The sequence below is a fragment of the Zingiber officinale genome, chromosome 10A, assembly GCF_018446385.1.
Source record: "Zingiber officinale cultivar Zhangliang chromosome 10A, Zo_v1.1, whole genome shotgun sequence".
NCBI lineage: Eukaryota > Viridiplantae > Streptophyta > Magnoliopsida > Zingiberales > Zingiberaceae > Zingiber > Zingiber officinale.
Genome location: NC_056004.1, coordinates 51,127,316 through 51,154,683, shown reverse-complemented (window position 1 = coordinate 51,154,683; position 27,368 = coordinate 51,127,316). Strand labels below are relative to the sequence as shown.

At 36.9% G+C, this 27,368-nt stretch overlaps 1 protein-coding gene across 3 annotated transcripts in view; it reads right to left on the bottom strand.

Moving 5' to 3' along the window:
* Positions 1 to 26,783, bottom strand: part of LOC122027115 (katanin p80 WD40 repeat-containing subunit B1 homolog KTN80.4-like) — a 30,008-nt gene extending 3,225 nt beyond the window's left edge. The window contains exons 1-13 of one of the 3 annotated variants that reach the window (XM_042585966.1): positions 26,566 to 26,783; positions 26,400 to 26,475; positions 25,972 to 26,102; positions 25,744 to 25,861; positions 25,425 to 25,651; positions 25,134 to 25,236; positions 23,333 to 23,403; positions 7,436 to 7,510; positions 7,224 to 7,367; positions 6,926 to 7,100; positions 6,314 to 6,829; positions 502 to 546; positions 311 to 426 (exon numbers count right to left, since the gene is read on the bottom strand). In XM_042585966.1, the coding sequence (XP_042441900.1) occupies positions 311 to 426; positions 502 to 546; positions 6,314 to 6,829; positions 6,926 to 7,100; positions 7,224 to 7,367; positions 7,436 to 7,510; positions 23,333 to 23,403; positions 25,134 to 25,236; positions 25,425 to 25,651; positions 25,744 to 25,861; positions 25,972 to 26,102; positions 26,400 to 26,430 (1,752 nt within the window). In that variant the 5' untranslated portion in view covers positions 26,431 to 26,475; positions 26,566 to 26,783. Of the gene's footprint in view, positions 1 to 310; positions 427 to 501; positions 547 to 6,313; positions 6,830 to 6,925; positions 7,101 to 7,223; positions 7,368 to 7,435; positions 7,511 to 23,332; positions 23,404 to 25,133; positions 25,237 to 25,424; positions 25,652 to 25,743; positions 25,862 to 25,971; positions 26,103 to 26,399 lie in introns of all 3 variants that reach the window. The other 2 variants (XM_042585968.1, XM_042585967.1) reach the window with 2 other exon arrangements.
* Positions 26,784 to 27,368: the final 585 nt, after the last annotated feature.

The following is a 27,368-nucleotide window of genomic DNA, read 5'->3' as shown; positions in this document are numbered from 1 at the left end:
AATGCACATGATCGTAAGAAGAAAACAATCAAGCAGTAAAAAAAATAATCAAAGACAGAAAGGGAATAAATTGCTATAGCAATAGTGAATGAGATGGGTACTCTTCAGATCTTTAGCTAATGAAGATGCTCAATTTATCAAGAATATCAACAAATCATTGGCAAGTGATATCGTAATAGTTCCATTTTCAAAAGAGAATACCCAAAACTAGACCAACGATGACAATGTAATAATAACTATTATATGAATACTCATAATAGTCACTTTTGGTATTTAAATGTGATCTATTGTTCTATAAAAAAGGATTCACCAAAGAGTACGAGGAGCGAGAAACAACTGTTGTCTCAGAAGCACTGCTTGATGTTGGATGATCATAGCTTGGAGAAGGTTCCATTCCTTCCCAGTTTATAAGTGACTTTGTTCTTCCTGCAAATGCTTAGAAAAATTATTATGGGCCATTATTATTGTAAGGACCATTTAAGATAAGCAGGGAATATGTACCTCGTCGTGAAACACTAGAAGAGAATGTTTCCTTTGGTTTATGGACTAAATAACACAAAGAAGTACTGTCAGTATGCATCATAATATTGGAGCCACTGAGTACAAATTTAACATACAAACTGCTTATCATAACAGAATTACATGTCAGCATCCAAAAGAAATAATGACTTCTTATTGATAATGAAAAAACAAAATAAAGAACAAAAAATACAAGTTAAGAAGAACTTCATCAATGTTATATTAAGAGTAAAACACTGGCAAACATTGAAATATCATCATAATGTTTTTTAGTTGACAAAAACTCTGATTGACTAAGATGGCCAGTAAACGAAATATGTTATTTATAAGCTCAGGTCAACTCAATTAGGCCCTGATTAAATTCTAGGCCATAACATAGTAAAGATTACACTACCATTCATGGAAGCAACTAAAATTGCCCTGAAGGAATTATCCAGAGGCACCAATGCAACACAAAAGCATTAGTAAACCCACCTGTTACTATTTGATACTGGGCATTACAGAAAAAAACAAGACATGTTATTTAGGCAGCTAATTGGGGATCAAATTATAGAATTATCAAACCAAAGTAATAATATCATCTTCACCCATTAGAACGTTGAGTTCCTTACCTTAATTTTCTTTTATAGCATTCGGTACACAACATGTTCTTGATGATTACTTAAATTTTGTAATGAATTATAACTAAACACTTCATACCCCACAGATGTTGATATTCTGATAATGTCAATGTCTTTCCTTTCTATTTTGCATAGTGTAAGCCCATACCCACATCAAAGTTTAAGGAAAATTTTCCTTGTTCCGTAGAATTTTTTTGAACTAAATGTTTTAGTAAACTTTTCAAACTGTGCAATAATTTTATATTCAACCAATTAGTGAGGATTCCATATCACAGAGTAAGAAATAAAAAAAGCTAGAATGCTGATTAGCAGCAAGTACAAAGATTGCATGACAAATAGGCATGTAGAAATTCAAAACTGTTAATTCCAGAACCACTGATTTTACATGGTTCGTGTTTTTCTTAAACTCTATCTTGTGCTAGAACACAAATACCATTGCCATTAATAGAACACCATACACAATTAATAGGAAAATAATCAATCTGCATTCATGGAGGTTTCACTTACAAATTAATGCAATTTTTCTAAATTTATTATATTCACACATTTTCCTAGAGGAAGTCACTTATGGACTTTATAATCAGCCATAGCACAAACACTTGCAGACATGAATAATTTGTGCAGAAACGTGAATAATTTCAAAATCCTCATTCACCAGTTGAATCACATACCAAGATGAAGTTTGATTCAAGTCTAAACTTGGTGATTAAAGCAGAAAATTATATACTATAGCAGGGATCGTGGAAATGAAGGTAGAACTGTGTGCCATATGGAACTGTCTATACTACTTGTGTCTACTTTGAGCAGTTAAATAAGGAAATTTCATGCTAGATCTGCTGATCCAGAGAAAGTTCCAAGGAACCAATTAAAATCTGAAACAGCAAGTTGAAACTTAAAATCTATGCAACTCGACTTCTTGGGAGACAAGATGCGGCAAATATACAGGATGCAATACCTGGCAGATCTTCACTTGCTGATATTTTAATGGAAACAGCTCCACTGACAGTCCTGACAATGGTTCTGACAACTATTTCAACTTATGTGAGATTTTGCAGTCCACAACTTTTCACAATTGATACATCTAGACACCATGGTATACAATAGCGAGTTGTGCCAGTTGGCACAATTGAATTTACCGTTCTACCCGCTTACGGACATGGTACAACACAAATTCGCAGCTCGCAGCAGCTTTTTTTTGTTTGTTTTTGAAATTTTTTAAATTAGTAATTCCAATTTCTATCTTATTCCTTTCCCTTTCTTAATTTTTTTCCCTTCCGGTAACTTTTTTCCTCCTACATTATTTTTTTTTCCTCCATCTGTCCACCATGAGGGTAAAAATACAAAGAAAAAACTTCTTTACCTCTTTAAAAGAGGATGATTAATTTTTTTTCCCTCCTTCATCCATCCATGAGATAAATAAAAATAAAACAAAAAGGTTTTAAAGGATTTTTTTCCCTCCATATATTCACGAGGTAAACAAGGAAGAAAAACACATGCAAATGGAGAAAATAAACTTTTAGAAACGTTAAAAAATAAATATAATACAATTTCTAATCTTATAAAATAGACTGTTATGAATTAAATTATTGCATGTATAAATTTGATTTCATTTTAAATTGATCAAAATAAATCCAAATTAAATCTAATTTAAACCTACTTGATCTTGCCATATCTACTTGTTACTTGTTAGACTTCAATTGAATTAACTTTTATTCAATAAGCATCAAACATTTCATTAGATAATATCAAAACTTGAATTTAACATTCAACATCTCAAATATATCTTAATAGTAAGCCTCTATAACAATTAAATATTAATAAAAATATTTTTTAATTAATATATTTAAATTTAAAAAAGAACCAAAACTATATTGGCATAGCACGATAGTATCGAAACCAACTCAAAATTTTAAGACTTGTGAGACACGCACTAGAGGAAGAAGATGAGTGTTCCCCTAGCTTCATAAAGTAAGCTGCCTTCCTCCTATTTCTTGATTCCTTCCTTTAGTGGCATGTTGGCACAACAATGTCATTATAACATTCCAACTGAGAAGGATACCCTAACTTGGAATGATGCATTAAACCTTGGCTGAAATCATTTTGATAGAAGAGTAGGTTTGGCCTCTCTCATAGAGGGGAAAAAAAATAGTCTTAATTTGGCCTTCTTTTAGGTATTGTATGTCTATGCTACATTTATATAATCAGTAGTTGATCAACTAGGCCAAAACCCTCAATTTTGATAGTATCAGATACGTAAGATCAGGATTGAGATAACAATAATTCTAAACTTAAAAACATTAAAAAGGGTACAAACAAAAATAAATTTGTTTGATATAAGACATCTCAAAGACATGAAAGAGCATTACTTCCACGGATTAAATGATTCAATAATCAAGTATAACTCTAAAAAAATAAGGACATTCAAAATATTGATAACATAAATTACTATTATAAATTTTAATTAGTTCAAAAACGTTAGTATAATTAACAAATTCAAAATTCTATTACCTAGTTAAGCACTATTTATCATTTAATACCAAAAAAATAAATAACTAGTCAGCAACACTAACAAAAATATGTAGTCAAAAACTAAGGTAGCATTTGGCTCACTCCTAGGAATCGGACTGGGAATGGGTATCATAGTATTATGGAATGAGAATGGATATGAGCTTAAGTATCATTCTTAAAAATAATGTTTGGTTAGTTGAATATTTTCAATCGAAATGAACCTAAATTTCTTTTTTTACCCTTAGAGGAAAATAAGAGAAAAAATTAGATGTGAGAGAAAGTTGAATGTGAGAGAAAAATATGAGAGAGTATGATGAGAGAGAAAGTATGATGGGAAAAAATGAAGAGAGAGAAAGTGTGGTGAGAGAAAATGAGGAGAGAGAGCGTGGTGGGAGAGATTGAGGAGAGAAAAAATATGATGAGAGAGAAAGTGTGTTGAGAGAGAAAATGTGATGGGAAAAAAAGAAGAGAAGGAAAGTGTAATAAGAGAAAATGAGGAAAGATTGAGAAGAGAGAAAGTATGATGAGAGAGAATGATGATAGAGAAAGTGTGCTGAGTGGGAAAATGTGGCAAAAAAAGGCGAAACCCTCGCCCTCAGGGCCCCCGCCGCACCCTGCCCAGGGTCATCACGAGGGAGGTAAATCACGGTAGCTCGGTGGCAAGTACGCAGTGGGCCGAGACTTTTTTGCACAGGGATAGGGAATAAATCCCCGTTGCCCTGCGGACTCGAACCCATGTTCTCAGTGGCAAACTTCCACGCCTTTACCAGCCGAGATAACCCCGTGGGGCTGCTGAGTGGGAAAATGTGATGAGAGAAAATGAGGAGAGAGAGTGTGATGGAGAGAATGAAGAGAGGGGAAGTGTGATGAGAGAAAATGAGGAGAGAGAGTATGATAGGAGAGATTGAGAAGAGAGAAAGTATGATGAGAGAGAAAGTGTGATGGAAGAGAATGAAGAGAGAGAAAATGAGGAGAGAGTGGGTGATGAGAGAGAATACAAGGAGATAATGGTAGAGAATGTATGATAAGAGAGAATGAGGAGAGAGAAAGTGATATGAAAGAAAAATTGAACAAATATATTAAGAGTATTTTTATCCAAAACTTAATTTTCATTCCCATTCCTATCAAAACCCAGGGGAAGAGATGGGTTTCATCAATACTCAAGTTTTTAGATTTCATTCCAAAATCTTGATTTCATTCCCATCAACCAAACAAAAGATTTGGAAATGAATTCATTCCCTCATTCCCAAACCCTTAAACCAAACACCACCTAATAGTGTTATAACCTCAAATTGAAATAAGGTTTCAATTCGTTGAATAAGCTTAAAGTATCCGTAAAATTGCATTTATAGTTCAATTCTATTTGTTTAAAACAGAGTAGGAGAAAGCATCTGAAGGAAGGAGGTAACAACATTGCTAAATGGTTTAAATTCAGTTGTTGATCTCTTTCAATTATATTAATAATGATCTTATTACAAATTTGGAGACCACAGTATTGATCTGGTTAGGGCTTTATCATCTGTTATTGTTTCTCAAATCTATATAGTGATCCATATTCAGAACACTACTGTTGGAGTTGTATTGTAGATAAATGTTGGATTCATTAATCCATGGGCTTTATTTTGTAAGTTATTCAGTGATTTTGCTGCGTTGTTCTAGCTTCTGAATCTGTTGAGCAATAAAACATGTTAGGAATTTCTAAATTTGCAGTATAAGCATTATGGTACATTGGATTCAAGTCTAAAAAGATATTTGGATCAAAGTTCTATTTTATTATTCTGCTTTTGCAGTTCCATGACGATTAGCTGTTGGCATAAATTCATGAGTGTCATAGGCTCATAGCTTCCTTGGTTGAGTGATCATTGATCAAAACTGCATTTGTTCATTGATACATTAGTTCAATAATCAACCTATGATATATCAATTTGATAATTAACCTAGATTGACTTATCATATATCAGTGTAATAGTAGTGAAACATTCCCAGAGTTTATGCTCTTTAACTAATTTAGATAGTTGAAAAAATAGGTCATAGACCTTTACCAAAAGGTCAAAGTTTAATGTGGTGAATTTGTCCAAAATAACAGCATGGACATCTTTCTTACAAATGTGCAAAACAGCCATATATTAACTAGATTTGACCATTTTTTCTAAAAAAACATCAATATGATCAAATTTTTAATTGATTTCCTCCCATGTCCAATAAAATCCACCTTATCTAACCAGTTTCTTTAAATGTCAAGCTTCTTATACCTTCAAAGATTCTCCCTTTAACACTTAATCTCACACAAAAGAGAGCGTCAAAATTTGTTTAGATCCAACTCAACAGTTCCATACCAATTCAACACAGATTGCAAATCATCAATGCTAAATTTTTACCATTGAAATTCTCTTCAGTACTTAGCTCTATGCCAAGATTTACAAAGTACTATTTACACTCATAATCACCAAATACACTAGTAGTATAGTTCATCCCAAGAGGAAATACAAAATAATACAGACAAATGACGATGTGTTGCGTTAGAATATCCTATAAGGAACAACACATCCAATAACAAATCTCGATAAGTTGATAATCCAACAAAACATGATGAGGTTATAAAGTGCAAAATTAAGAACAAAAAATTGATAGCTGATTTAACTACAAACTTAAAGAATCAGACTTACAGTTTTCCTGATCAAAGTGCAAATGTGGCTCTCTGAATGAATTGGATCTGATCCTTCCTTTAACCATGTGTTTAGCACCATCCAGATTTTTTTCTTCGACTGTCAAATGAGTTCCAGCATTGCCAGAAGAAACAGAAGTTTGGTCCAAAAGTTCATTTTGTTCAATATTTCTACTACCCAAAAATCCAGATTGAATGGATATATCTATTTTATCAGAATTCTGTCTGATGTTTGATACCTTCCAAAATTCAGTAAATTTTGCTTGGATATCAAATGACATTGTTCTACCAATCCCAGAGTCATTGATAGAATCAGAAGGCAACTCTATCCTCATGCTAGTTCTTGGAACAATCACAGGTGCTAAATCTGCTCTGTTGGTCTGAAGGTTGGATGTAGACTGAACTTTTGATAAACTTCTTTTTACAGATGAAGCAGCAAATTCTGGTGCCGTCACAGGTGCTCTCATGCTAGCACATGCCCCGCTCCTTTGAGGGGTACCAGGAAGATTGGGTGTTGCTTTAGATATAAAGCATAACAGAAAACTTTTCAAGTCTCATACTTTTTCAAAAGCATGAAATGAAAAATGCAGTAAAAATTATTTTAATAACCTACCTGGTAATAAATTCGTCTCCTTAGAATTTGTTTCAGAACTCTGTAATATTGATAGCCTCCTCATACTAGACTTTATGTTACCAGCTTGGATAGATGGATTACCAACCGATGTAGACTTTTGGCTTGAATTACCATTTGATCTAGAGCTAGCAACAACAGCATATGGTTCAATGCGCTGCAATTCATAACACCAGCTAATATTAAATTTTGTATGGACATATTTAGTGGCCATGCTCAATGTCTTTCCAATGAGAAAAAAAACTAGTCTTAGACATATAGAATGAGTTAGAACACGCACAGAGAGGTCCACAACCCATACTCCAACACAACTTTGATTGTATGAACATCCAAGAAGTTTTCCCTCATGAATATTCATATCTGATAATCTAGACCATCCCACATCCACATTATCATGGCACACTATTGGTTCCCAAGAAAATACCTAGACAAAATTGGTATTAGTACTTTTTGTGAAAGGTGTCATTAGAAAAATGAAGTAATTGAGTCTACCTTCAGACTTTCATGCAAACCACATAGCAATGTTCTCCCATCCGGATTAAATGTCATCGAACGTATACCGGAAGCCTGGAGGCAATTTGAACAAGTGAACCACACAAAATAAAACTGTTCAAGTATTCAGAACCATAACTCAATGTGGAGCTTCCACCAGCTTCATTATAATCCGGTCAGAAACCAAGGTCAAAAGTCTTTGAATATCCAAATAAACTTCTTTAAGGAAATTTGGACAAACTTAGAGTATGTTGACTGGTGAAACAAATATGACCAAAACAATGAGATACCAAATGACATAGAGAATGCAGAAAATGATTTAAAATTATAACTAGCATCATGTTTGGTCAAGATCATAGTACAACTAAGAAGAGAGAAATGCTCATGTTCCTTCATGACTCCAGTAATCAAAGTGAAGAAGCGAGAAACAGCATAACAGTTTCGGAAAAAATAAAGGTAAAAAAGTAATAACCTGTAAGATGAATTCTTGCAATCACATGTGATGTCAGCAATTAATGTTACATCATGTTACTTGTGTCATAAACAAGCCATGCCATTCGACATCAATATAAAATCATGAAAAAAATATGACCTGTTTTTTTTTAATTCTAGAAGAAGGCAAACTATGTGATGTTAAAAGTTGCTAATTCTAAAATAAGTTAATTTATTAATAAATGGGTCAACTTCAGCAATGTTTCCATATTTGTGCCTTACAGTATCAATTCTAGATTTCATTGCAATTTCTGTTGCAGTGTCACATTCAAATATTGACAAGCCCAAAATTGGTGAAATTTTATAATGAAGCACTAAATATCACACCGTAAATATTTGAACAACTCATCTCACTAACGAGAAAAAATATTATTAAAATAGACAATAATCTAATACATGGGATCATAGCCTTTTGTAGACTTAAAACAAAGACCAAATTGTCAAAAAAAGTTGTTATATTAAAAATCATAACCAATTAAAAGGCTTAATTTATCTTTAAAAAATATTTTTAAAAAACTATTAACACCATTTAAAAACTTAAAAACATCAAAAAAATAAAATCTAAAATTTGATAGGCAATTTCTAAATTAATCCATGATTTTTAATTGTGCCATGTTCTCCAACCAAGAAAAATTTTACTCCAAGCAAGTTATATGCCATTTTCTTTAGTTGTTTTGAGGCATAAGTTGTGATGAACTTTGAGCATGGTATTGTCCAATATATTTTCTTTGGTTGTCTCTCCAATGAGTGAGGAACTGGTGAATCTTCAACTTTTCTTTGTTTGTCAAGATGCAAACACCCCTTCCAACTAGTAAGAAATAGTTATATCTTCTATCTTATCCTAATTCTTGATGAATTAAACTATATTTTAGTTTTCTTTTTTTTTCAATTGCCATTTTCCAATGAGAACTCCGCTCATAGCAAAGAAACTTTAGCACATCCAATCCCAAGCCTAAATAAAGGAGAAGAAATGTGTTAGATTGTTCGCCAACATAGGCAAATATTATCTATGGATTAATCAAACTTTGGACTAATGCTTGGTTGTTCCCTAAAAGGAACGTATTGCTAGATCAGACTACAACATCTCGACAAGAAGCGCTACATCTTCATGAAAACTTGAGTGTAGTGTCATATATGTAAGAATTTTCACACCCTAGTTAGGATAAGAACACATTATAACTAATATCAATTGTCTTAGATTTGGAGTATGGAAAGAACGCTCACTATCAAAGCAATAGAGGTAAAGAATACAATGATTATGAAAATAATTAATATTTTGTGTTTACAAAAGACAAAATGAGTAGGGGAGAAGACAAAAATGAAAAAAAAAAAAATCTAGTTTTAAGTTATGGTACATAGGAAAGAGTAAAACAAAAAATAGAGTAAGGATTATTGTATATAGTTTATTAAGGGACAAAGAAGTAGGCGCAGTTAGGGATATGAAATTTTAACTCCATATCATAGTTCAAGAGTACAGAAAATGGTCTATAGTGGCTACTTATGACTAACACAACATCAGATCATAATACACCCCTAAAGACTTGTATACATGTATACTCACACTCCTAAATATCCTCTCAACATTCAATTGCTCACTCTCAAAGATACATTTATTTCTAGCTCTCCATACATGTGTATTAATGAAAACAATGCCAAATACTGAGCCTTCATTAATATCCTATTCCCACAATAACATCTCCCAAACACCCATAGAGCCCGTCTGAAAGAGATCCATCTGAAAGTGGACATCTCCTGTCGCATATGGAGTCAGCCTCTAACCCTCCATAACTCAACACAATGGAAAAGTTATTGGAATATTCCGATGGAGGTATGGAAGTGGAAATAAGGTATTGAATAACTAACAATTATTTAACATGATATTGAAAACGTAAAAAAATGTTCGATCAATGGCATGTAAGAACTCTAGTTCCTTTATATAAAAATAAGGATACAAAATATACAAACTATAGGTGTATTAAACTGTCATACCGTAAAACTTTAAGAAAGAGTAATAGAAAAAAGATTAAGAAAGGAGACCACGAAAATCAATTTGGATTCATGCTTGGAAGGTCGATAATAGAAGCTATACATCTTCTTTGGCATCTAATTGAAAAATATCGGAGCAAAAACAAAATATGCACATGGTATTTGACTTAGAAAAAGCTTATGATAGAGTCCAAGAGAAATTATATGAAGAATTCTAAAAAAGAGAAGTGTTAGCGTAACATATATTGAACTAATTAAGAATATGTATTGAGAATGTAATGACCAGAGTGAAGACTTCAGGCGAATTAACTGAAATATTTACAATAAAAATAGGGTTACATCAAGGATCAGTTCTAAGTCCTATCTTTCACACTAATTATGGACAAATTGACTAGGCATATTCATTGTAGCAAAAGGTGATTATGCTCATAATAGGCGCCCCTCACAGTCGTCCCCAGGTTATGTGAAGGGAGCAAAATCACTAGACACATTCAGTGCCATAATATATGTTGTTTGCAGATGATATTGTTTTGGTAGATGAGACACGTGAAGAGTAAATGCTAAACTAGAATCTTGACAGAAAATACTAGAAGTGAAAGGTTTTAAGCTTAGTAGGGTTAATACATAATATATGGAATTTAAATTTAGCAATATTAGGCGTAATAAGACAATTGTTAAGATATGAGATGACAAGTTATCTAGAATGAGCTTTAAATATTTAAGATCATTTTTGCAAAATAATAGAGGGATTAAGAAAGATGTCTTTGGATGAGAGTGTCGGGTGTTTTATATGATCATAAAGTACTTCTAAAACTAGTTCTACAAAATTACGGTTAGATCTACTATGTTATATGACATTGAATATTAGGTTATGACTCGAGAGCAGAAGATGAGAGTTGCAAAGATAAGGATATTAAGGTAAATGTATGGATATGCGAGGATGCGCAGAATAAGAAATAAGAACATTAGAGAGAAAGACGGAGTTGCATCTATTAAGGAAAATTCCAAAAGACACATTTAAGATGGTACGGATATATACTTAGACACAAATAAATGCTCTACTTAGGTGATGTGAAACTATGATAAATACGCACATCATCCGAGGAAGACTAAAAAAGACTTAGTTAGCAATAATAAAACAAGATAAAATTTATTTAAATATAGATGATGATATAGTATGGGATAGAAGCCAATGGCGTAAAAGGATCCATACAGCCGACTCCACCTAGTGGGATAAGGCTTAGTTGTTGTTGTAGTATATAGAATATAAGCAAGATGGTTGAAATAAAGGGTGTCATGTGTTCTTCGTGATTGAAGGTATTTTTAAAACTTAAAACAAAGTTTTACAAAATGACAGTTATACCTGCTATATTATATAGAGTTAAATGTTAGGCTATGAATCGAGCACATGAGTGAAAAATAAGAATCATAGTAATGGGATGTTAAGGTAAGTGTGCAGACATACGAGAATAAATAGCATAAGAAATGAGAACATTAGAAGAAAATTAAGGTTGCGCCTATTAAAGAAAAGCTTCGAGAGACATGTTTAAGATAATATGGGCATGTACTTGGGTGACCAATAAATGTCAATTGAGCGAGGTGAGACAAATATGCACCTTCATCGAGGAAGAGAAACCAAAAAAGACTTAGTTAGCAATGATAGAATCATTTAAATATATATGATGATATAATGAGAATTCACTCGATGGGATAAATGATTAGTTGTTGTTATTGTTGGCCTTTTCCAATGAGTAATAAAATAGTATGAGTGATCTAGAACTAAATACCTACTTGGTGGCTCTTCTATGACAAAATGAAGATGCAATGATAAAGGCTCAAATATCTCTCACTAGTTTAACTTACTCTCTAGTTTAAAATCTAAGCTAAAATTTACATAACTTGGTAAATTAGATAAGTACTAAAATTAAATTTCCTCATTTATGGTGTAATGAGTGCTTCTAGGACGCAACTATAAGCCAAATTTAAGTTTATGCATGAAAGAGAGCAATCTATCATCTAGTTAGTTACTTTATAATAACCATTGTTATTTTATACAATTTCTTTGCTAATCCATGTATTAAATACATACAGTATAAGTAAAGCTCTCAGTTTAGAGGATAAAAGTAGGCAAATAGCTCTCAGTTTGCTAATCCATGTATTATAACCATTGTTATAATAACCTTTAAGTTCACCCATACACTTGTACAGCTCTCACACTCAATTCAAGTTTTAATTGATTTTTCAAATTTAAATTGATGCTATGCATTCTTGTTTCATTATTCTTGTTTTGCTACATTTCCTCGTTTTGTCTTTCAGGATGTATGACAGTATTGCAATTTATGAGAATTTATTCTAATTAGCAGTATGTTGAATGCCCTTTGAAGGAGACAAATTAACAAGAAGTTCTAAAATTACAACATCAAAAGGCTCACTTAAGGTGTCAGTTGAGGACCTTTAAGTCAAAAAGTATCTTCTATAATCAAGTCATCAGCAAAGTCTTTTATGGTCAAATCAATGGGAGAATCTTTTATGTTAAATTAATTCAAGAATTTTTTGGTTAAATTAATTGAAGAATTTTTTTTAGGTTAAATCTTGTAGTTCAATTATAGTGATGTGGCGATAAAGGGGGCCCACCAAGCGTAGGTCAAAGGCGGAGACAGCACCCGACATGGAAGTGAAAGTCAAGATGGTCAACGGTAGTCAGTGGTGGTCAACAATCCTACCAAAGATGGTCGAGCAGAAATCGACGCTAACTGTCGACCATGTGGCTTGTCTGAGCAGAACGCTCGTCCGGCCAAGAGCAATACGACAAGAACATCAGATGCTCATTACGGATCGGAGGAATGTTAAGGTGAGCGGAGCGCTTGTTTGATTGGGCGGAAACAATCTATTGAACCAAGTCACTGCAGGGAAAAGCAGCAGAGGTCGACCGAGCGGAGGAGTCCCGACCGAGCGGCTATCGAAAAGTGGGGTCATTCCCGTATCTCTTAATATCTCTTTGGGAGGTAATGCCGTTGACAACAGGACATGGTCAATAGGCAAATCATATGACTGAAGCTTCTACTATCTCATCGGGGATTTGCATGTCTTGTTAAGGTATGGTGTCAAAGATACTTTTCTGACACGTCTTTTCATAGGACGGTTGGGAAAGCGTGCCCGCACCTTGAGGAGCATGCACGTCGCTCACTAGGCCATTATATAAAGGGCGTCCATGTACCGGCAGAGGTATGTGCTATTCACTATTCACGTTTGTGCTTTCACTGTTGCTACGTTGCTTCGTTTTCTACTATTCTGGTGATTGACTTGAGCATCGGAGGGCCAACGCCGGGAACCTAGCTCGACATTGACGTTTCCTGAGTTGTAGAGTGGGGCAGAGTCTTCACGCGGTCAACCAAGGAGCCACATCCCCAATTAGCCTTCTTCACGATTTTTGGACAGGATCATATTGGCATCGTGTGGGAACGTAGCCTGTATTCAAAACGTGGAGATAGAGGACACTGGACAACTCACGATGGTGACACTGACGCAGGAGGAATTGGATATACTGATACAAGTCGAGCGGCCAAATTGCTGGAGCAGTAACAACGGGCGACGGCCGAGCAACACGTAAATAAACTCGCGACGTCAGCAGCGGGATAGCAAGCTAGATATAAAGATCAAGCGGAGAACATATCCGACTTTGGGGGAAGAATAAGAAATCAACCGGCACGTACGAGGATGCGCCGAATGCGTCGATCCCCTTTCATCAGGCGTTGTTCTAGACTCCATCGGAGGAACAAGGCCGAGCGAACAGGGAGCCAGGATCCTCTTCAGACGACGCGTCCGTCCGGGATGCGTGGAAAGGAAAAGCACTAAGAAACGATGATTCACCCGAATGGATCAACCAGCAGTTCTCAGGGGATCCAGGACAACCCACTACCGCGACATTATACCCCATTGACGATCAAGCAATACGATGGAACGACTGATCTGATCACATTCGACAACACAGCCATGCTCCATCAATACACCGATGGAGTAAAATGTCGGGTCTTTCTAACCACCCTTTCTTGATCAGCACAACGGTGGTTCAAGCGACTGTTGATCGGATCAATCCACAACTTTAAAGACTTCCCAGCGGCGACTATAATCCCTTGAGTCAACGAAATCAACAGCCGAGAAGCGGCTATAAACATGAGAGTCTACGCAATCAACAATCGAGCGACGACTATAAACCCTTGAGTCGACGAAATCAACAGTCAAGCGGCGGGCTATAAACCGGGGGAGTCCATACAATCAACAGTTAAGCGGCGACTATAAACCATTAAGTCGACGAAATCAATAGTCGAGCGGCGGTTATAAACCCGGGAGTCTACGCAATTAACAGTCGAGCGGTGACTATAAACCCGAGGTCAAAAGTTGAGTGGCAGCTATAAACTTGTGAGTCGATGAATCAACAATCGAGCGGGAACTATAAACCCTGGGTCAAAAGTCGAGTGGTGACTATAAACCCTTAAGTCGACAAAATCAACAACCGAGTGGTGGCTATAAATCCGAGAGTGTATGCAATTTACAGTCAACCGATGACTATAAACCCTTGAGTCGACAAAATCAACAGTCGAGCGGCGGTTATACACTCGAGAGTCTAGACCAACAACAGTCAAACGGCGACTATAAACCCTTGAGTCACAAAAATAACAATCGAGCGGTGGTTATAAACCCGAGAGTCTACGCCAACAACACTCGAGTGACAACTATAAACCCTTGAGTCTACAAATCAACAGGCGATTATAAATCCTTGAGTCTACGAATCAACAGTCGAGCGACGACTATAAACCCATGAGTCGACGAATGCACCAGCTGAGCGGCGGCTAAAACTCGGGGGTTGGCACCATAACAGTCAAGCGACGGCTATAAAACCTATTGAACGTCATAAAAACACAAATATTGGATGCTCACAATCCGATTGGGTGTAACATAGGAGGGCGAAAGAGGGATCTTCGCATGAAAACGTCCGAATTAGAAGACGCCTGACCCGATCGAGCCGAGCGCCAATGCTTATCTTCTATAGCGATGTGTCGTTCAGCCGCTGCTTGGGAGTTTCGAAATATAGCACGAGTTAACAGTGTTAAATAAAGCACGATAAATCGCCCAAGCAAAGACATAATGAATCGTACTCAGAAAACCTCGGGAAGGAAACTCTATACACAGTCAAGTGGGAGGAAAATGACTTGGACAAACTTAAGCAATTAGTGCAACATACCCTACCAACCGAACGAAAGAACATTGACTCGTACTCCAAAATTTTTACAAAAACTCAAAAGGAGGGCGAAAAGCTGACAAAAAATAGGAGAAAAGCTACTCCAAATCTGCAACAGCTTCCTCAAGGAGTGAAGCCACGAGCTCATCCTTTCAAACGGATTCAACGGAAATGTCGGCAGATAAGTGGTCGCCGTCCTTCAGCTGTTGAACGGTGCCCGCTATGCCCAAATCAAATAGCGACAGAATCCAATCGGAGAAGAGCTGGTTGAAGCCCTCCGAGCGGAGGTATTTGGCCCAAAAGTCCTCAACTCGAGCAGGCTCATCCTCCTTATACTTGGCCAGTTGGACCTTGGACGCCTCCAGCTCAGCCTGCAAAGACTTCAGCTCAGCTTCTTAATCGGCAATGCCCTGCGTTGGGTGTCCGACCAAGTTTAAGCCAAGGGACCCTGAATGTGGATCGTGTGCTCAAGCGCTCGGGGCATGTCATCATCAGGGGAATGCCAAGTGTTAGTGGGCAGGCGGATCAAAGCGGAGATGTGTCGTTGGTCAACCGGATCGTGGGGCTCTGAAGTTGCCTGGCCCTACGAGTTGGACTTCGAGGGACGGATGGTGGAAACTAGGGTCTCCAGACTTGCAGGTGGTGGAAAGAAGGATACCGGATATGCCAAAATGGGGTCGGTCGGCAGTTCCAAAATTGATGGGGTCCGATCGGATGATGAGGGCGTTGGTAAGACGGTCGTCCTCTCGGGAACGGCGAAAGACAAGCTCTCGCCCTGCTCAGACGAAGACCGAGAAGTAGGCACTTCCATCGGCGCAGGTGTCGAGGTGCCCGAGCAGGAGGTCCCCTCTGAGCGGAGCCTTTTCCTCAGTCTCTAAAGTAGCGATTTGCCTGAACCTACCGAGTCTGTCGGTTGCGACTCAGGAGGCACGGCCACCGGGACCATGGTGGGTTGCATAGATGGAAGCTCACCAGTATTGGCGACCGCACTACTTCCAGCCGCTCGGCTCGTCTCATCAGTCCGATCCGCTGAGCTGCCGATCGGTGCGAGCCCATGATTTTCTAGCTCGACGACGCCACGAGCGTTGATCTCAGTGGTAGAGAGTTTGCTCTTGCCGTTGAGTAGGGACTTCAACATGACTTCGGCTGTAAAAAACAAAAGTAAAATCAGTTAGATTTTAAGGCGACAGAGGAAGAAACAGTTTACCTAGTGAGCCAAGCAGCCTTGAGAGATGGGGACTCAATCCAAAAACGTATAGAACGCCTTCATGTAGTAGCTTGTGTATATGATATTTCTGATCGGCTAGATGAGCGACCGCCTCTAGGTAGGTCGGCTCCTAGCGATACTTGCGCAGAGCGGGAGGTCTCATCAGCTCCATCTGCCAGCCGGTCTGGAATAATGGCCGCTTGGGAAGGCGAACAAAAAAAAGTAATGCTCCTTCAAGTGTTTGTTAAAAGAAGATATCTTATCAAAGAACACAGAGCCCACTCGGGCCTGTAACAAAAAGTCCCCACCTCGGAAAGTTTCGGGTAATAAAAATAATGAAAAAAACGAGGGGCGAGCGGGATGCCGTATAGGCGGAATAAGATTACTACCCCACATAGGAGCCTAAAGGAGTTAGGCACTAACTAAGGTACAAACAGAAGAAGGGGTGGATCGAGAAGCGCAAATCGACCAAAAACTGGTCCTTAAAAAAAGTAAGGTAGTCGTCCGGCGACATATATGGTCGATCATGTGCAGTGAGGATGATTATCTGATGGTCATCGGGAATGTGGTAGGATATTTACATTTGCAATATTTCGTCGCCATTAAAGTCGGACTCGGTGGATGTATACTACAGTCCGATGACCGGCGGAGGAGGAGAAGTGGCGGCCATGGAGAAAAGCAAGAAATAAAAACAGAATGTCGACGAAAATCAAGGAGCAAACGGAGGGGGGAGAAAGAGCTTACTGCGGAATATCGATGGCGAAAAACGAGGAAGAAGGAGGACGACGAAGAGCTTGTGCGATGGAGAGGAGATGCGGTGCAAGAGAAGTACGACGGTGAAGAAGGGCTTATAAACCTAGGGGAAGGTTGCTCTGGGTTGTCCGATGAAGGGTTACACAAAACAAGGCCGAGATCTGACAGTTGAATTCAAAGCGACGCTTGTCACATCAGTCGCGGATATCCGTCTGTCACATCAAGCGTGCAGCGGCAGAGATCGAGACACGTGGCGACTGGCGATAGGGAAGCATTAATGGGGCTTAATTAAAATGGGCAGCGCTCAGCCATAATGACCAGAGATTTGCACAGTCTTCCAGAAATCGGGAGGGCGTCAGCAACCAATAAAAGGCGTGCATCCACGGAAACGAAGAGAAATGGAAAAATTGTTAAGCGTCGCCGCCAACCATCCCAACCGGCACATATCTCTAACTAATTAATAGTCGAGCGATAGCTTTAAACTCAGGTATGTAAAGTATAGCCGAGCGGCGACTTTAAACTTAGGTGTGTAAAGGATAGCCGAGCGGCAGCTTTAAACTCAGGTGTATAAAGGATAGCTGAGCGACGACTCTAAACCTAGGAATGTAAATGATAGCCGAGCAGCGGCTCTAAACCCAGGTGTATATAATGATAGCCGAGCGGCGGCTCTAAACCTAGGAATATAAATGATAGCCGAGCAACGGCTCTAAACTCAGGTGTGAAATTAATTAGCCGAGCGACGACTTTAAATCGGCTTCAATGTTCACCATATCCGAGTTGCGGCTCTAAGCTCAAGTCAGTAAGATAAAGCAGAACGGCGACTATAAAGATGATATGAGCCGATTGAAAGCTCGGAAACAAAGAATGCCCGATCAGGGGAATGACCGACACTACTTGTCCAGTCAGTCGAACTTATAGCCTTCTTTGACTAGACTTGATGTGGCGATAAAGGGAGCCCACCAATCGTGGGTCAAAGGCGGAGACATCAGCCGACGTGGAAGTCAAAGTCAAGATAGTCAACGGTGGTCAGCAGTGGTCAACGGTTCCACCAAAGATGGTCGAGTGGAAATCGACGTCAACTACCAATCGGGCATGAAGTGTCCGATCAGCCATGGCTTGTTTGAGCAGAACGTTCGTCCGACCAGAAGCACTACGGCAAAAACATCAGATGCTCATTACGGATCGAAGAAACATTAAGGTGACCAGAGCGGAAACAATCTACTGAACTAAGTCACTACGGGGAAAAGCGGTAGAGGTCAACCGAGAGGAGTCGCTGTCGAGCGGCTACCCCACTCGATCGAACAGTGGAACCATTCCTGTATCTCTTAATATCCCTTTAGGAGATAATGTTGCTAACAACAAGGCATGGTCAATAGACGAATTGTACGACGAAAGCTTCTAACTGTCTAATCGGGATTCGCATGCCTTATTAAGGTATGATGTCAGAGACACTTTTCTGACATGCCCTTTCATAGGACAGTTGGGAAAGCATGCCCGTGCCTTGAGGAGCATGCACGTCGCCCATTGGGGCACTATATAAAGGGAGGTTCATGCACCGGCAGAGGTACGTGTTATTCACTATTCACACTTGTGCTTTCATTATTGCTACATTGCTCCATTTTCTACTATTCCGATGACTAACTTAAGCATCGGAGGACCAACGCCAAGGACCCCTTGGCCCGGCACTGACGTTTCCTGTATTGCAGAGCGGAGCGGAATCTTCATGCGGTCAACCGAGGAGCCACATCCCCAGCTAGCCTTCTTCACGATTTTCGGACAAGATCATATAGGTTGATGAATTTTAGCTAAGGTGGGAGCTCCAAGTGTTAATTTCAATATAAGTGTTACCTTTCGATATCTAATTCCCTTTCAACTTAAGGCTATTTTTTTAATTACAAAGTTCTAGCTATAGAATAGTAATCATTCTCTAAAGTTTTCTTATGCTCAAGATTGTCCCTTTGGCTTTATAATTGACATCTCTAATAAGGTAAATGAAAATAAATTGCACTCCCTTTAAATTTCTACTCTAAGTCAATTTTTATGGTCCAAGTCCATTATTTAATTAGAAGGTCAACCTAGATTCTTTTTATTTATGGCATAAGTCCATTACAAAACGAAAAGGCCAATCTGAATTCCTTTTTATATTATACAACTACATAAATTTTCAAATTATGATCAATATTCTTCTATACTTAACTATAATTGTTTTAGCCTTATAAGCTTTAGTAGTTCCTTATCAAGTCCTTTTAGCACATATTTTTCTTTAAGTTTACCTTTTTATTTAAAGCAGATGTTTAATAGGTGATTTTCCATGTTAATCCAAATTAGCCTACATACTTTGTTAAAAAATTTTAGCAACTCCAATAAATTTATATTTGGCAAATCATGATGGTTCGATAAAGCTCTATCAAACAATTTCAATTAATCAAGAAATTCCAAACAAAGAAACTTCTTCTCTAATATGTCTAGGCCTATATTGACCATCATTTTTATTATTTTTCCTTAATATTTCACTAGATATCATTCCTATTATTTATAGAGTTATATATGCACAAAGGATGTCCATTCAAATTATTCGTCTCCTTTAGTTTCCATGAATTTAAGCTCATCTTCATGTGAGTGAAGTTTTTGTTATCCTAATTTCTAAAATCTCTTATATAATTAATAGTAGTAATAGTGTTTTCTCTCATCATGAGCATATCAACAACTCATTATCCTTACAAAAAAAAATAATGAATTGGCAATAAAGTCTAATTAGGATGCACATAAAAGAACTACTGCATCCAATCATTTTATATTTGGTAAATTATGCTCATCTGTCATGTCATGCCAGATAATCAAAGTAATCTTTTCTATTTCAATTACCTAACAAAGAAATATATTATGTTCGATATCTTTGCCATTATATTAGGTATGTGATTATTATTTTTAAGAAAAAAGACTTAATGTGATTGTCCACAATGGTTCTTATTATTTATAAAGCTGTGTAAAAAGGGTAATCTTCATTAAAACTATTCATATGGTACATTTTATTTCCATGAATTTAAACTCATCCTACATGTAATTTTATAAGGTCCACTCCTAAAATCTACCTTATGTATTCAGGGTAGTCGCATTTCCTCTTATCATGTTGAATATGCATATCAAAAAGTAATGATGCTTACAAAAAATAAAGTAGTGTGATAAATTAAATGTAATGTAAAAAAACAGATGGATAACAATGTGTACATCTAATTATGATGCAGATAAAGGAATTGTGTGCACAGTTGTTTTTTATGGATAATAATTAAGCTAAACTACCTATATCATTTTTAATAGATATTGGTTAAACTAGTGCAAAAAAATAGTGCATGATGGTATTTTTTTTTAAATTTAAAGAATACAAATATTTAAAAAGTCCAATGAAAGAAATTAATTAAATACAATAAATTTAAACTATTAACTAAATAAATAAAAGTAATTTCTAAATAGTAAAACAATTATACAAGCCTTCTCCAATGTTGAAGTTGGGATAAGATGGTGGCTCCTTTGAAATATTGTAATGACTTTATGGAAAAATTCTTATAAATTTCTCTTTGCAATGACCATATACCAGGTCTAAGTTAGATACTTTGTGGTTTGCCTTAAATAAAATGTCCTATAAAAAAAAATGATTAAGCAGATCAAGTAACATCGAACCTGAGGCGATGGGCTCGACCCCACGGAAGTTTTCCATTGGCCGCCAAGGTAAATCGGGGAAGTGCATATGGAAGCTCATCCTGACAGCTAGCATTCTCAGGTTCACAACCCATTAAGAAGAAATATTCCCAATAATATACCGCAACTGAGTCTCGAACTCATCGGAGGTCCTAACCCTAGCACCCTGCCCTCGGGGGCAAAAATGATTAACCAGGCCAGGTAACGTCGAACCTGAGACGGCTCCACGGAAGTTTCCCACCGGCCGCCAGGGTAAATCAGAGAAATAAATATAGAGACCCACATTCTCAAGTCCGCTACCCATTAAGAAGAAAAATTCCCAATAATATGTAGTTGAGTCTCAAACTCTAGATCACTGATCTATCACTGAAGGGTCTAACCATGACACCCTGCCCCCGGGACAGATAAAATGTCTCTTAGCACATCCAACAAAAGGCCTACAATTTAAATTTTTCTCCTTTTAAAAAAAAATACAGTTATTTTTTGAAAAAAATATGAATTGAGTCCAAATTAATTAGAATCCAATGAAATTTTAGAATCTGAATTTGGCTCTCAGTAGGAAGAGGTCTAGGAACACAAAAATAATGTTCTTGATCTCAAGACTAAGCCCTTACTACTCGAATGTTGCTTTCCTGCAACAACAAATTAGCACTAGGTTCATCCAATCCCATAGCGAAGGATCAATGATAATCAGGACATCAATTATGTGGTTCCTAACAATCGATGGTGATGTGGAAATATTGGAGAAGTAGCAGTTGATGACAAAGCTCAAGGAGGACACTGAGCAAGCTTTTAATAGAGATCTAGTGTTAAAAGGGGTATCCGTGTAGTTGTGGATGATTGCAATATTAGCAATATGTGTGTAAGGACGAAGAGATGAAGGGAGAGGTTTTTATGGTATTCTCACCGAGGGAAATGGATGTGGAACGCAGAGCCAAGATAAGAGGGGGTGGTCGACAAGCATCACCTTAGTGGCAGCGCTAGGAGGCCAACCAGTGAATATGTCTTTGTCAGTTCCAAGGGGCAGAGCACACGAGTGAAGGTAGATGGTGGGCTACAAGCCATGCTCATCATTGAAGTAGTATAGTTGTGAACTCATAGGAGTCAATCAATGACAAGGATTGTCAACTTGCACTAAAGCTAAGATTAGAGATTGAAGCTCCCAGGGCTTGGCACAGATGATAAGCGCATGGTATTCTGTTTGAATCGAACCGGGGTAGATCCCAAGGTTTCACCGCCTGAAACCCCGCCATGCACTAGCCGCCTGTGCTCCTGTTGAACCTCCCTTCATAAGACATGGGGCCGTTGTAGGGGGCTATTAATGTGGCGATTCCACATTTTTTAAGATTAAAGATTGAAGATTAGAGATGTACAAAAGGAGCGGATGTGGATGTGGATGTGATGTGTTATTTAGAAACATAACTCATATCCAATAAGGATGCAATTCATTCACTAACCAAATAGGAATTTAAGCTTTGATATCAATTGATGTAGCATGAAAATTGTGTTATAAAAATCTTAAGCAACTCACCATAAAGGAACAATATTATTACACTATACTTGGCATGCTAACATCTTTTGCACACTCAAAATAAGATTAAGTAGTCTAAAAAAACTTATCTCATCTCTAAAAACTACAACCAACTTTTAGAAGGCCTGAGTTATCCTTAAAAAGTATAAGAAAAAACTTTTAACTCATAGAAATTAAAAAAGAGAAATGATATTCATCTAGAATTTTCATCTAGAAAATTCATCTAGATAGACACATAAATGATGGGGCCCACAAAAAGTGAAATGGTGGGTCCCATCTTTATGTGTCTATCTAGATGAATTTTCTAGATGAAAATTCTAGATGAGTATCACAGCTCATTAAAAAACATGTAAAATTTTAAACCCTAAAATTTAAAAGGAGATTTTTAATCTTCAATTTTTTAATTGCACCATTATAAAGGCATGGAAGAAACCAAAACTACCTAGTTTCAGAATTGAGATCTTCAAAGAGGTGGTCCAGCTTAAACTTAGTTGGCAACTCTTGGATTCGGCCCATGATCAATGGCATCCTGTGCTCTTTTCACAGATGGGCAGATGTCAAGTCCCTGTTTTAGCTAGACTAACAGTGCATGTGTGCACTTTCAGCTCTTCAAGGGGATGTTCAAGCTAATTTAGTCGACTCTTCCGACTCTTCCCATGCATCAAGGAAATCTATTGTCCTTGAGCATATGGCAATTTCTTGTTCTAGCTAATGTGAAGGAGGTAAATCTCACCTTATTCAAAGAAAGTTCAAGCAAACAGTAAAACAATGAAAGACAAAGTTGGATGATTTTTCAAACCAAATCGACACTACTCCCACAAAAATGAATGCATGCTTCCTACTATTGACAAGAACCACTAAACCCATATATTAAATGTACACAAGTAGCCTACTAAAGAGAAACAATTTAACATGTTATTTAAGAGTTCAACACCAAATATTGGAGACGGGAAGATATAAATGAACAAAGGAATTTCAATATGTAGGCAAAACCTCAGGTCCAGAAGACCCTATAAACTCAAATGTCTCAATATCCCAGAATTTGACAGTCTTATCAGCTGAACCTGGAAATCATTAATCAATGTTAGTTCATGATAACATCTGCACCAAAAAATAAGATCAAATTATATTTTATTCAAGGCATGCATGAGCAAAAGACATCCTAGCAAGCTACTCTATGCATATGAAAAAAATATTCTACCTGTACTTGTATGCAAATCAATTTTGTATATTTCCATATAGAACCACTGAAGAGCAGGCTTTCTATTGAATAAAAAGCATATTCAACTACATGACTGACACTTTGCTGTAGTAACTTAAACAAGTGTTGGAATGCTTCTACAGTTTTGCAAGATATCACCGACCTACTAGCTAAAACACCCCGTGTCCAATGGGCATAACCCCATAAAAGACATCAAAATATATCAAGGACCAAACAATCAAGATTTGGCATATCCAAACTCTCCAAATAGAAATGTTAGACACTGGATATTGAACGTGTCAGTATCTAGATTGGGTGAGAAAAATTCGGCCTCTACTAACACAAGTCAAAATTCCCTTGTTTTTCTTTTTTCTTTGTTTTGGCATAATATACTTCAAACTATCAACAGTGACGCCAATGCTTGAACTTTTTCTTTGAAATATTCTTTATAGATAAATAATACTGAGATCATCAATAATAGTAACTACTCAGCAATATGAGTTCCCATCATTCAAAACTGTTTGCAGAACAATAGGGAATGTTAACTTATTAGAATTTTAATTATCTTTTCCATTCATGTGCATCTAAAAAAGAATGCTGCATATTTGTCAACATGTTATGTTGAATACTTTTTCATCTTTGAAAGTTAGCATCTGTAAAAATTAGTTCCCAAAGATCCTTTTTTTTCAGAAATCAAATTTAAGCTTGTGATTTTGAATGAGAATCCGCATGAACACCATTACTTAGAAGAAAATCACCCTATATGAATATATGCTTCTCTTCTAGGAGTGTCTTGTTAACAACACAGCAATGTTTCAACAGTAAAGTTGAGAGTTTGAGAGATTTGCATGTCCAGCAAACTGTGTCAAGCAGCTACATCTGTGAAAATGAATTCTACCTACTCCTGTCATGAAAGAAAGACTAGCCAACCACAGAACCCCTTCATCTACTATTGCTTGCCCAGAACAAAGACCTATTTGCACATTAACCAACCTATTCTTATCCTATTGGTGATGCTTAATTCACAGTCTATCTCAATAGATCATCTCTCACATTGTTGCTTTCTGAATCCAGATGAACTCAAAGCAACCAGATACACAGAAGCATCATCAAACAAGTCCCACTTAACATAGTAACATGGAACAAAAAGATGTGCCAAATAAAAGTATAGTAAAAAATTAAAGATTCTAAGAAGATAGACATATGTCTCATTCAATAAGAAAATATGATATGCACAACATGACTAAGCTAACAAGTCTTTATATAAAACGAGTCTCGAAGCACATAGCAACATTCTAATTCCTAGAATGACAATTTCCGAGAAACAAACTTCCAACATGTCAAAATCATTTAGATATTATATTATGCCCAGTCCTTAGTACTAGTGTGTTTATCAATTTATTTAAATTACTTCTATTTACTTGGAAGATGCAAAGAGTGAGGAATTTCATTTTCTCCAATTCCTCAACTTTAGTTTCACCTAAATGAGATGAAAGGTGAGAGAAAGTAAGTTTAATCCTCTATTAAATTATTTTCTCTCCTATTCCCTCCCCTTTAAGTAAACTCAGCAACATAATTAACATTGACACTAACCTGATGCCAGAAGAAACTCATGCGGATGGAAATCAATACACTGAATTTGACCCTCATGGATCTTAAATTCATGTAAAAGTTTTCCAGCAGTAAGATCCCATAGCTGTTGACAAAATATAAAAAAGGCATATTAGATTGACTTACTAGGGCTATGCATAGCTAAACAGGTAAAATAACGTGTTTAAAAAAGGCAAAACTTCTCCAGTAAATCAAGAGCAAAGAAAGAAGTTTAAATTAACAATCCCTAATCATATAAGAACAATAAAACACAAACAAGAGATGGAGGCAAACCTTTATAATATTGTCTTCCCCGCCTGAAACTACCCATCGGCCATCAGGGGTGAACTTAACAGCATTAACCCCCCTTGTATGGCCCTTGTAGGTATGGATGCATCCCTTTCTTCTGATATCCCATATTTTCAGATTTGTATCTAGTGACCCAGAAGCAAAGAATTCGCCAAAGGGATGAAAATCAACTGCTATACAGTTTGACCTATGACCCGTTAGAGTGCGAACAACTGCATAGAGTAAAACAAAAGAACCAAAGATGACAAGTAGCTTTTTATTCATTATGTGATGGTTTAGACTGTAGATATAATAAGTGCTTTACTCTTTGCTTCTTCCAAATTCCATAATTTTATTGACCCGCTAGTTGCACCAGCAGCGACCAATACCTCGGATGAATCAAAATTTACCGATTCAACTGCACTCATATGACCACTTAGGCTCTACAAAGCATTTAATAGGTGCGAAGCAGTTATATATGCATCAATCAAAAGTTTTTAAAAAAAAATGTAATATGTAATATAAATATACGACGGGCAAAAGAGATGCACACCAAAATGGCATTGGGCTTTCCAATAGCCCAAACATTGACCTTGTGGTCCTCCCCTCCCGTCACAAGAACCCTTGAAGTTTTCCTCCCAATCTTTAGGCAATTCACATTGGAAGAATGAGCGACAAACTCCTCTAGATTTAATCGTTAAGTTTTTGCAAATCCCACTTTCAAATTACAGGCATGGTAAGATATCAAAGTCGCGTTTTTCCCATGGGACAAAAACATATCAAGTTACGCAGACCAAAAAAAGAAAGATTGGTCCATATGCGTTACCCAAAATATTCTTCTTTCTCATCAAACAAAATTTAAAAAATAAATAAATAGTTTCGCATTTCGTATTGAAGCCCACAAGGTTAAAAAGAAAGAGGGAGGGAAAAAAAACCCTAGTTCCAAAACAAATCAAAAGATACGAGGAGGACAAAGGATACGTAGTTTGTAGGCCCTTTTGGTGGTCGCCATGAAACTGGCGTCCAAGAAACAAGGAGCAATGCGTTGTTCCTCGTCCTGCAATGATCAGACAATCCCCAAACTCTAAGACAAAATCAACCCTCTCTCGTCATAAACAGTAGTTCGCGGGGACGCCGAGGATCTCACGAGAGCCGCTCCTCATTCTCCAACGAAACGCAAACAATAAATCCGAACCCAAAGAAGACCGCTCCAACGCCCCCACGGCCGACCGCTGCCGGAAGCGTCCTCCCGCTACGACTGACACGCAAGAAACCTCCGAGAGAGGGAGTGAAAAAAAAACCAATCTTGGAGACGAGGATCCGAACTAGAGGAAGGGAGGGAATTCGATTGGACTACTATTTCTTAATCACGTTCTTTTCCACTAATGAAATGAGAAGTAGAAAAAGATATTCCAAGGCTGCTTTCAAAGAATTTGTAAAGTTGAAGTACCATATTGCAAGGAAATTACATTGGAAACCTTTTAAACTTATCCATTAAACTTCTCTTACTTTGCCATATTTTATATATTATATATATAATTTTAATATGAACGTAGCTTGCAATTTTGTCCGGACTGAACTTAGAGCGCTTGAAATTTATTCAGACGTCCGTGTGTAAATTGGTCCAGTGTCTAAAATGAATCTCTCTCAAAGATATTTTTTTATTTTAGATATATTATATGTATTTAAAATTTAAAATTTTAACATTTAAAAATTGGATTATAATAAATTTGAGTGAATAAATTTTTTTCCCTGAACTCAGACTTCCCTTTTAATTTATAGTATTCAAAATTAAAAATTATAGATAATAATGAGATATATTATATGTATTTAAGATTTAAAATTTTAAGATTTAGGGATTAGGTTAATTAAAAAAAATATGGAACCGTCATATCGACGATCTCAACTCACGGATATGAAGGGAGGTAAATACAGGTACACAGCTGAAAG